This window comes from Chiloscyllium plagiosum, unplaced genomic scaffold (genome assembly GCF_037043375.1).
Source record: "Chiloscyllium plagiosum isolate Xiang-an unplaced genomic scaffold, Cpla_swu_hap1 HiC_scaffold_20, whole genome shotgun sequence".
Classification (NCBI taxonomy): domain Eukaryota; kingdom Metazoa; phylum Chordata; class Chondrichthyes; order Orectolobiformes; family Hemiscylliidae; genus Chiloscyllium; species Chiloscyllium plagiosum.
Window position 1 is genome coordinate 53,748,135 of NW_028270158.1, and position 12,365 is coordinate 53,760,499.

The 12,365-nt window shown below is 38.4% G+C and overlaps 1 protein-coding gene across 2 annotated transcripts in view; it reads left to right on the forward strand.

Moving 5' to 3' along the window:
- The window catches only part of LOC122560530 (actin-related protein 2/3 complex subunit 1A-B), a 52,934-nt gene that overhangs the window by 20,121 nt on the left and 20,448 nt on the right, over window positions 1-12,365 (forward strand). For both annotated transcript variants that reach the window (XM_043711243.2, XM_043711244.2), the window contains 2 exons: window positions 2,329-2,433; window positions 11,185-11,407. In XM_043711243.2, the coding sequence (XP_043567178.1) occupies window positions 2,329-2,433; window positions 11,185-11,407 (328 nt within the window). The remainder of the gene's footprint in view (window positions 1-2,328; window positions 2,434-11,184; window positions 11,408-12,365) is intronic.

A 12,365-nucleotide genomic window follows, 5' to 3' on the forward strand; every position in this document is an offset into this window, starting at 1 on the left:
TGGCTAATTCTTGTATCCAAGAGGTAAATAAGATCTTCAGACAGGAGCAAAAGTAAGCCATTCAGCCCACTGAGTGTGGCTGGGTTTTTCGAACAATTGACAATGGATTTGTGGTCACCATTAGATTCTTAATTTCAGGTTTTTATTGAATTCAAATTCCAGCATTGGCTGTGGTGGGATTCAAACTCAGGTATCCAGGATATTTACCTGGGTTACTGGATTAACTGTCCAGTGATAATTACTATTAGGCCCTCGATAACACCAGATAATTATTGCATAACTGACCATGTTAACTTTTTAATATGGATTTAACAGGAATGTTAAAAGGCTATATTTAATTACTTCTGCACTAACCTTTAACAAATACTGGAGAAACTCAGCAAGTTTGGCAGCATCTGTGGAGAGAGAAACTGAGTTAATGTTTTGAGTCTGGTATGACTCTTCTGAGCTAACCTTTATTTATTTAGAGAGAAATGTATGACTCCTGGTGAGTTAATCACACATCAGGAGTATTTCCACTGCTCAAGATTATGGTATCAGTTTCTTTAAGAAAATGCTGTTGTTGCATTTGCACGAATTAGTACATTTCAAACTATGTGCTTACAGTTAATATGGTTTAGTGAAGTCACCTTTAAATTGTAGGAAAAATAGTCAGTCACTCCTGTGTTGCGCTTTTGTTGGCACAATGTTTTATGAATAATTTCTGTTGCTTTCAGGTAAAGCAGTTTACTAAACTATTACCTTCAAGATCCCACTGATAAATAGAAGTTAGAAGCTAATTAAAATAAAGAGCCTTTTGAGGATTTAAGAATATGAGGAAATAATCTCCATTTATGGAGACACAGAGGGAGTTGGGGGGGGGGGGGGGGGATGGGAAATCGAAAGGGATATAGACTTCAAATTTACTGATAACTTCATAATTGTTAAAGCAAGATAGGATTCCTGCAATAAGAGAATGCCAGTTTAGAATAAAATCATAAACTTGGATAGAAATTGAATAAGTACTTTACATTGGTGTCTCTGCAAGAGATTGGTAGAAAAGAGATGGTTTTTGAAGTTGGTATGTTAGCCTGAAACAAAGCATCTCACCTTGATGGATTACCTTGATCTTGAACAATGGACAGGTAGTTCAGTTTTTCAGTATTTCCAGCTTTGGAGAGAGAAAGTTTAAATCTGAAGGAGGCTGAGGGGTGACCTTATAGAGGTTTATAAAATCATGAGGGGCATGGATAGAGTTAGTAGGCAAGGTCTTTCCCCTGTGTTGGGGGAATCCAGAGCTAGTGGGCATAAGTTTAGGGTGAGGGGGGAAAGATTTAAAAGAGACCTAAGGGGCAACATTTTCATACAGAGGGTGATGCGTGTATGGAATGAGCTGCCAGAGGAAGTGGTGGAAGCTGGTACAATTACAAAATTTAAAAGGCATCTGGATTGGTATATGAATAGAAAAGGTTTAGCGGGATATTGGCCAAGTGCTGGCAAATAGGACTAGATTAATTTGGGATATCTGGTTGGCATGGGCGAGTTAAACTGAAGGGTCTGTTTCCTTGCATTTCTATGACTCTATGATACTTTGTTGGTTTACGAATTGTCCCCACCCATTCAACACATTTTCAGCACATGTATCAAAGCTAATGGCCAGATGGAAATGGATTTGAGTTTCCTATCTCAACAAAGGCTAATGGTTGAAGATTTTTTACTGAAGTCTCCACTAGTGCATTCATGATTGATAAACTCCACTAAGAATTGATCATTATGATACAGTTTTGGAGCAGCATGTGGGACATTCTGATGATTTGTGATCAAAATGGTATTTGTAAACGGCATTTAAACTTTCAAGGATATCAATAAAAACAGAGGGTTACTTTTATTTAGTTGACCTTGAGTCTCAAAAGTTGTTCCACAAGCCTTGTGCCCTGTCTGTAGGGAAGACTTTATTGCACAATATTTCATAGTATTATTCCAAAACAAACCATGCTTGTATGATCTCCGATGATAGATAATGGGTCTATGAAATTGAAGTTCACCATATTATGTGATTATCTCGACTCTATCATTGGAAAGTTGAGTATTGAGTTCCTATGATCTGATATTTATTACAGTTACACATTTATTGGAAATCCAGGTGTTTATAACTGTACCTTTACCTCTTAGGATAAACCTGCAACTTACCAGGTCATTTGTGTAGACAGCATTTGATTTGGTCTATTAAAATAATAAAGCTATTGTGAGAATCCTTGAATTTAAAGTTCCAGGACATTTCTTATCAGTTAAGATTGAATTGGTGATTACCAGTGCTTTTTTTTTTACTAGTTGTTCTGATTTCTACAGAGATAGCACTTAGCCCCAATAACCACGAGGTTCATATTTATAAGAAAAGTGGAAACCAGTGGATCAAGAATCATGAACTGAAGGAGCATAATGGTCGAATAACAGGTACAAAAACAGTTTGAATGCTTCTGGATCCAAATATTCATACTCCAATTTTTTTTGAAGAATTGGGATTTCCAACTAATGTAGCAAAACTGTTGCTAAGTATTGATATTGCATGTCAACTTGCATCAACCTCGTAAACTGATACTGTCTTCATTCAAAAATGGTACTGAATATCAACACTAATAAAGGCAGTTTGATATGATCTCAGCTGCTGATAATACTGGACAAATCAGAACTGAGTGAAACCTAGATTTGGAGGCATAATTCTTTTCAACATGGGTGGTTTGTGACTAAATGCATGCGCAGGAATCTGCCACTGTACATTAACACAGTAAAATGTTTATTAAACAAATTAGTCATGAATTCTATTACACTGAACAAAAGGTTGGAAGTATTTCATTATAGATTTATACTATTCATTTTATCCCAGCAATATCTGTGCAAACATTAAAAACTCCAGCGAAGACATGCTACTATCTATATAAACAAGGTTTCTTCGCATAGCTGAAACCTGTTTTCCTCCAGCGACTTTCTGCACGTTCACCAAATACCTTTTTTGCTTCAGTTGGTATGTCTCCCTGAGATACGTAAAACAAACTAAATTCACTATGACAGAAGGTCCCTGATTTGTGAATGCTGCACCTAAATATGCATTCCTATACAGGGACATATTAATATTAGTTCCAAAGATCAGGCTTGAGTGTTTCCTTGAACTTTCAAATGGCTATTTTATTTCGTCCTGCACTGTGTTCTGACACGTGAACAAATTGACTTGGAAACAAATTTGGACAGAGCCTGTTTGAATCCAGGCTCTGCATGTACCTGAATTTCAAAACAGATACGAGTTTCTTAAACTCAGGTGCCAGCGGTCTTTCTCTAATATGGACCCACTTCCTCGCTGACTAACTTCTAGATTTGTCTGTGCCTATGTCCCTGGACCCCTGCAACAGCACAACATTCATCTGTTTTTAATACGTTCATCTGTTAACCAGTATTTCTTTACTGCAACATTGTAAACAAGGGCTTATGCCCGAAATGTCGATTCTCCTGTTCCCTGGATGCTGCCTGACCTGCTGCGCTTTTCCAGCAACACATTTTCAGCTCTGATCTCCAGCATCTGCAGACCTCACTTTCTCCTGCAACATTGTAAAGCCCAATTAAAAATGTTTCTAAAAAAACAAGCCCTCTGCACTCTCCAACACCAAGCTCCTAAAAGCTCCTCAAAACAAAACTTAACTAAAACCATCTTCCTCCTTCTTAACACTTAATGTAGGATAAAAATGTTAAACTGAAAGTTATAAATGTTCTTAAGTTGATAAAAAGTAGAGTTGCCATAGATCTACTAGGGCTGCTTTCTCCTTAGAGAGATTGCTGGTGGTTGTTTAACCTGAGGGTCACCACACCTCAGGCAAGGGGAGAGGTTGAGAAGGAGAGCTCTTTGTGGCAACCTCAGCTGGTATGGGAATTGAAGCCATACTGTTCCCATCATTCTGCCTCCTAAACCACCCACACAGCTCACTGAACCCACAACCCAACAAGCTGATTATGTAGCGGTTTTCTCACTGTTGGTTTTAAAGTAGAACTGTTAAGATTGTTTGTCTAAAATCAAGCATGTTTTCAAACTTTTACAAATTTATTGTTACAAAAATGGTGGAAATATGTTCTAGGGGACTACTCCAGAAGCCAGCTGGTGAGGGATAGAGCTGAAGCCAATCTTTACACAGTTTATAATTACTGGCTCTAAGTCCAATGACATGAGTTTTGATCTGTGCCTATTGACGGCGATTCAAATGAATCCCCGCCTGCTTACATTTAAGCACAGGTAGTTATACAACAGGAGAGTGGCAAAAAGTTAAGTCTATGTCTCTACTATCACCAAGTGAGCAAGTTTTTGCTCTGTCTAAAACTGAGTAGCATTTTGTTGTGATTTAGGCAATTAGGTGTTGAGCTGAGTGAAGCAGGTGTGTAAATTTCAATTTGCATTTAAAAAAAAGCAGAAAATCTTGGGTTCTCTGAACCTCCTTTCTCTGTCCTTGTTTTATTGCAAATTGGCATGATTTACGTTTAACATTGAAAATATAAAGTTAAATGAGAATGTGAGCAAAGATGCTCATGTTCACAATAAGAATAAATTTTGGAATCACTGATGTACGTTGCCTTACTGACTGTAAAAGTTAAAGAACAAAATGTGGCCTTTGATCTTCATGACACCTTAGTTAATGATTTGCTAAATTTCAATACTCAAACCCGCTCTTAATGCCATTGTCATCATTAGAAGAACTCTTTCCTCTATCCCCTTAAAGCTCAACTTTGCTTTCTCTTTCTCCTCACCTTAACTGCCTTGCAGTCTTCCTCTCCCTTAACACTGTCCTTTTTTTTAACCCCTGAAGTCCCCTTCTGCCACACCCCCCTTTTTCTTTTGCAACCCTCCCCGACTCTCCCATCTCTTCCCTTCCCTTGACTCCTTTCTGACCCTCCCCATCTCCTTTCTCTCCCCTATACTGTCGATTGTCTCTCAACCCCGCTAATTCCCTCTATTTTGTCATGAGTCCCCCTCCCACCCTACGCCTTCCTGTGTATCTTTCATCGCTCCTCCTTTGAGTCCAACATCTTTGAACAGCATCTTAGCCATTCAGTGCGATATTTGGCTGTACCAATTAAAGAATTATAGGCAATGCACTTCATTGTTAAACCTGCTCTTTTTCAATAATAAATGAATGGAAAGATGCTTTAAGGTAAATATGAAGTCAGGGAAGATACAAGTAAATGGATGTAATTGTATATTTTGACCTTTCAATTGTCTCTGATGTGTCACAATTTAACATGCATTGGATGAACAAAAATTTCCTGCTACTACATATTGGGAAATTAATGTTATAGGTCCTCATCACAAACTCCATTTTTTATACACCGTTTCCATCTTTGTTAGTTATACAAATTGATTGAAATGTCCAGAACCTCCTCAGTTAGATGTGTCTCAAGTTAGGATTCTAACCGCACATTCAGTCAGCGAAGCTGCATATTCTCCTGCGCAATGTTGCATGGCTGCTTGTTCTTTACTTGTGTTGCGACTGAAATGCTCATCCATACCTCTTTTACCTTGAGACTTGATCATTCTAATGCTTCCCTGGCTAGCTTTCCATTTTGTACCTAATGTTGTCTTATGCTCATCATAAACTCTGCCTGATCTTTACTCTCTTCAAATCTAATTCACTCATCATCCTTGTATTTTCTGACCTTCACCAGTTCCACCTCTGACTGCCTCAGTTTAAAAATCTTAATTCTTGTTCTTACACATCCTTCTCACATCTCTCCTTTCCCAGTCTGCGTAATCAAGAAGGTCCTGCTTCTCAATTTCACTCCTCACTTGAGATGTCATGACTTTAAGATTAATCCACCACCCGACAGCAACCCTATATTCCTCTGGGGCTAAGATGACTTTAACCCCGAGTAAACTGGATAATCCGTGCCTATTGATATAAAATTATTCAAAGTTAAATGGGACAAACCAAATTGGTTTCATTTTCAAGTGCTAATGTTGGGCATTTTTATTGTTAAAGTTATTCAAGACTTAATGACAAACCATACTTGAAGATAAATAACCTTTGAGGCTTACCTGCAAGATTGCATACTAAACACTAAAGTTCATTGTTTAATGGGTGAGGCAAACAGCTAATCAATTTTCTTTAAGAATACTTCAGTCTGATTGCAGGGTTACGAATGTCAAGCAGAAAGTAATAACCAAACTGAAGTTCTTCTATGTAATTTTTTAGGTTTTGGCTCTTGGACAACTGAATTAATTGAGTATAATGTACCTATTCTGTTCTTTTAAAAAAAAATAAAGATTTTCTGCTTACACATAATTCAGTCAAATCAAGTTTTTCATTGAATAAGGTGAAGGATTTGAAATTTGACTGGCAGTGCAAAACCAGTAATAAGGAATCAGCAACCCATTTTACACTGTCTAATTTACTTTTCTAATTTTGGAGAAGATTTGTAGCTCAGGTTGATGGTAAGTAAGTAAGTTAGCTCATTGACCTGGAAGGTTTATTTTCAGACATTTTGTCACCATGACTAGGTAACCTCATCAGTGAGAGTCTAGCTGAAGCGCTGGTGGTATGTCCCGCCTCTCTATTTATAGGTCTTGGTCTTGGTTTCTTAAGGTGGGTGATGTCATTTCCAGTTTTTTTTTCAAGGGAAGGTAGATGGGATCTAAGTCGATGTATTTATTGATGCAGTTCTGGTTAGAATGCCATGCCACTGAGAATTCTTGTGTGTGAATTTGTTTCGCCTGTCCTAGGATGTGTGAGTTGTCCCAGTCAAAAGTGATGTCCTCCTTTGTCTGGATGGATAGTGGGTCGTGTCTTTTGGTGTTCATATATTCTGGTGGCAAGTTTCCTGCTAGTTTGTCTGAATTAGTGGTTTTTTTGTAGTAAGATATTTTGTAAATGACCATGTTTCTTCTGCTGTTTGTAGTTCTTGGGTGCTGCAGTGTGATGTAGCTCATTGAAATAATATCTTGATGCAGCTCCGTTTGTGGGTGTTGGGAAAATTGTTTCTGAAGTTAAATATTTGGTCTGTGTTTGATGTTTTTCTGTAGACGCTGGTTTAAAGCTCTCCATTAACTCTACAACTGTCATGTCTAGGATGGGAGTCTGTTGCCGTTCTCCTCTTTTGTGAATTTTATTCCCGTCAGGATATTGTTGATGGTGTTGTAGTTTCCTCTAATTTGTTCTGTTTTGGTGTCATCCACGTAGCGGACCCAGAGTTTGGGTTGTATAGATGGGAGGGCAGCTTGTTCAAGTCTCTGCATTACTGCTTCCGCTATGAAACCTGATATTGGTGATTTCCATGGGTGTTCCATTGACTTGTTTGTAGGTTTTGGTATTAAATGTGAAGTGGGTGGTGAGGCACAGGTCCACTAGCTTGAGAATGCTGTCTTTGATGATGAGGTTGGTGGTGTTTGTCGTCCTGGTTTTCATAGCAATGGATTAGATTAATTGGATTACTTAGTGTGGAAACAGGCCCTTCGGCCCAACAAGTCCACACCAACCCTCTGAAGACCAACCCACCCAAACCCATTCCCCTACATTTACCCCTACACCTAACACCGGGGGCAATTTAGCATAGCCAATTCACCTAACTTGCACATTTTTGGACTGTGGGAGGAAACCCACACAGACACGGGGAGAATGTGCATACTCCACACAGACAGTTGCCCGAGGCGGAAATTGAACCCGGGTCTCTGGCATTGTGGGGCAGCAGTGCTAACCACTGTGCCACCGTGCCGCCCTGTGTTTCTTTGGCCAGGTTGATGTTAATTGATGTGAAAAGGGCTGTAATGTCAAAGGAGACCATTATTTCGTCCTCTTCTATCTTGGTGTCTTTGGTGTTCAAGAATTCTTGGATGGAATGGCATGAATCTTCAATTAGGTGTTTTAGTTTTTGGTGGAGTTCCTTGGCTAGTCTGCATGTTAGTGTACCAGGTAGGGAGACTATGGGTCTGAGGGGGGCCCAGGTTTCTGAATTTTTCATAATCTGTAGAAGTGTCGTGTGTTTGATCCATCTGGTTTATATTTTCAAAGTCTGTTCTGTTTAATTCTCCTGATCTTTTAAAAGTCCTTTTAGAAAGGATGAGATTCTGTTTAGTAGTTGTGGGGTCGGGTTTATCATCACATTACCTCACATCAATGACTTCCAGACTACTCAGACCCTTTGGTATCATGGTAGCCCACAAACCTACCAACACACTTAAACAGCGACTGATGAACCTAAAGGATCCATTAGATACTACCAGCAAAACTAAGGTCATTTACAAAATACCATGCAAGATCTGTAAAAGACATTAAATTGGACAAACTAGCAGGAAACCTGCCACCAGGATACATGAACACCAACTAGCCACCAAAAGACACGATCCACTATCACTAGTTTCTATACATACAGACAAAGAAGGACACAGTTAAAAATCACACAACACCAGGTTACAGTCCAACAGGTTTAATTGGAAGAACTAGCTTTCGGAGCACCACTCCTTCATCAGCTGGTGAAGCCAATTACCCGATGAAGGAGCGGTGCTCCGAAAGCTAGTGCTTCCAATTAAACCTGTTGGACTGTAACTTGGTGTTGTGTGATTTTTAACTTTGTACACCCCAGTCCAACATTGGCAAATCCAAATCAAAGAAGGACACCTCTTTGACTGGACAACACGCACATCCTAGGACAGGCAAAACAAAGACCCCCCCCCCCCCCCAACAAAAATTCTTAGTGGCTTGACATTCTAACTGGAACTGCATCCATAAATACATCGATTTATACCCCATCTACCTTCACTTGGAAAAAAAACTGGAAATGACATCGCCCGCCTTAAGAAACCAAGATCTATAAATAGAGAGGTAGGACATAACACCAGCGCTTCACCGGAGAACTCTCACTAATGCTGTTACCTAATCATGGTGACGAAACATTTCAAAACAAACCTTCCAGGTCAGCAAGCTAACTTCCATAGTGACTTTTCTAATCTCTGAAGTCAATAGTAATCTAGAGCATAGTTGGGATACTTTGATCAAGTCGAACATGATCATTGTTGGCAAATGTGCCATGCTTTTTATTTTTTTATAAAGGAAGAATTGTACTGATCCATCAGAACTGTTACTGTGGAGATTCCGTCACTATATAACAAAGCTACCTAATGAGTCACACAAAGTCTTGCCTAACCACGGTACTGTGCTGCACCTTCTGTAGGTTTGATAGAGTATGTGTGGACCAAACAAATAGTTGGTCGAGATGGCAAAAGATGTTTGTTGCATCCCTGCCTTAGGCCATCGTATACGAGGACAAAAGACAAGATGAGTCTACTTCCATAAATGGTTAGACTACTTGGAACTTTAGGAGCAACTGACAATACCAAATGTATCTACAGATCAAGATTTTTTTAAAAATTAGTCTCCTGTCACCAACAAATAATGAATGTTGTATAAGCTAATAATTGTATTAGGCTGATGTGATTATGCTTTCTTAATTAATGTAGTTATTATGCTTTCATTTAAAATAAGTCTGCTATGTTAGTGCATTGTGTAGCTATGCTGTCAAAATCTTCCACATGCTGCTTACAGATGAGGGTTAAGTCTTGTCTGTCTTCTTTCAGTTTTCTGTGCTACGTCCTCACATTGTGCAAAGATTTCAGCTCAATTCCCCACTATCTAGGGATGTTACTGCAATTAACAATCTGTGGCATTGAAATATTTAATTATCTCAGCTTATTAAATATTTTAGCAGATGTGGAAGCTGTGTTTTATAGAGTGTACGTGACCATCCTAATCAGAGAATGATTGCGACATTTGACTAGTCATGTCTGTGCTTGCTCCATTGGCTTTTCCTTGTAGCTCTTTTCAGAACATTATTCAGCTCTTTTTTGAAAGGCTCCATTGGACCTGTCTCCACCATATTTCAGGCAGTACATTGCAGATCCTAACCACTTGCATGCAAATGTTTTTCCTTGAATTGACATTCAATTTTCTTTGACAAAAGTGTACTAACTTCCAGAACTTTTCATGTTGAGTGTTCAGTATTATTTTTTACCCAACTTGTATTTTGTCAGCTAACTTCTCTGTGCTTTGCATATCTTACAATTAGTCAGTTCCGCTATAACGTGGTAGTTCCATTCTTGTACAATCCTGTTATAAGAAAAACATATAATAGCAGCACCATTTAAACTAATGGGGCTGGAATCACTTTATAACCAATACACACTTTAAAACTTCATGCTTTAGAAACAGTGTCCCCAATTTGTCAATTGTGTTATAGCGAATTTGTGTTAACGAAACACACGTTACAGCAGAACAACTGTTATTGACTAGTTTGAGCATTCTTTTGTGTTTGGAACTTTTGTGATTTATTTTCCTTTTTGCTTACCATCATCAATTGAAGAATGCGTAACATTTTTGGAATTGAAATGTAAATTGCTTAGGTGATTTACAAGTGTGTAATTCCTGAAACAAAGCATTCTATAATATTGATTGTGAAAGAATTAGAATAGATTTTTTTTTTTAAATTACCTTTTTTTTTTGCAGAAAAACCCATGGATAATGATATTCCCATGCATCTACTGCCTTTCACTTTTTAGGTGGTAGTGGTCATAGATCTGGAAGGTGCAAAAAAGTCTTGGCCAGTTGCTGCAGTGTAACTTGTAGGTGTTACATACTACTGCCACTGTGCATTGTTGGTGAAGGGAGTGAAAGTTGAAGGTTACTAATTGAACATGCAGCTTTGTCTCGGGACAATATTGAGCTGCTTGAATTTTGGAGTACATGCCTTGAGGCAAGCGGAGAGGAAGTAATGGCTTGTGCCTTGTAGATAGTGGACAGGCTCTGAGGAGTCGGGAAGTGAGTAATTTGTAGTTGGTGATTTAGAGCTAAAAATAATTAAACTTGTCATACTTGGAGTCTAGTTCTATTATGCATCCTTTTAAGTTAGATTTGGATAAATATCACCACCATGGAAGCTATCTATTTTGGTGATTATATTTAATTAACTAGCAAAGATTAGGTTATTTGTAATTCTAGTGCTGAAGTATGAAGCTGTCTTGTTTTGACAAGGTGCATTTTGACAATGTTTTCTTGGATACTTGAAGTCAAACAAGTTTATCAGCATGAATAAAATTTATACCTTATGTTCTATTGTGGTATGCTTTGGTTCTAGGATTGCTAATCCTTTTTTTCATATTAATTCATCACTGTACTTTCTGTACAGGCATTGACTGGGCTCCCCAGAGTGATCGTATTGTAACCTGTGGTGCTGACCGTAATGCTTATGTATGGAGTCAGAAAGACGGAGTGTGGAAGCCAACATTGGTCATTCTAAGAATTAACCGTGCTGCAACATTTGTGAAGTGGTCACCTCAGGAAAATAAGTTTGCTGTAGGTAGTGGTGCACGGCTGATCTCCGTATGCTATTTTGAAGGAGAAAATGATTGGTGAGTACTTGATGAAACAAGAATGTTGCTTCTAAAGATTTGGATTATGCACACTAAACATCCTGGTGTAAAAAATTTTTATTAGGCGATAATTTCTTTCTCCTGTAGTCAAGGTGTGCAATAGCCATGAGAAAATTCAAACGACACTCCGCTCTGAATGTAGAAATTTCTCCATCTCAATCTTAATTGGCCATAACCTTATTCTGCCACTATCATCCCTGAGTCTAGACTCTTAACTAGGAAAGGGTCAAGAGTGTGGCATTGGAAAAGCACAGCAGGTCAGGCAGCATCCAAGGAGCAGGAAAATCTTAACTAGGAAAGACAGTTTTCAGCATCTGGCCTTTAAACTGTCTCCGTATTTAATGTTTCGATGAGATCACCTCTTAATCTTCAAAATCCTGAGAGAATCCTTTTGTTTTGGTTATCAGTTAATTGAGCCATCATTGAACCCATTCTAGGCAGATCCATCTTCTTTCGATCTGGGGACCAAGACTGTACGTATGTCAAGTGCGATCTTATCAAAGCGCTATACAATTGCAACAAAACTTGCATCTTGAATCTTAACCTTCTTGCAGTTAAAAGTCAACATACACTTTGCTCTTCTAATTGCTTGCTAAGCCTCAGTACCTGTAAACTTTGATTCTTGTACCAGACACCAAATTCCACTGAAAGCTAAGATGGAGTAGTTTCTCATCATTTTAAACAAAATGTTTTTCTTAACTTAGACTTGCCTGCTTTATTCTTCTGCCATCTTTTCCATTTGTTTAGTCTATCTCTGTATATTTTTGCAGACTCTAGATCTTCCCAACATTTTACATTCCCATGTCACTTTGTAGTCAGCAGTGTTGCACTCGGTTTCTTCATCTAAATCATTAGGTATAAAAACTGTAAATAGAATTTATTGGAGCTATAGCTGGATACCTGATGTTTTATTAATTGAGTGAATCTGAGTTATGTA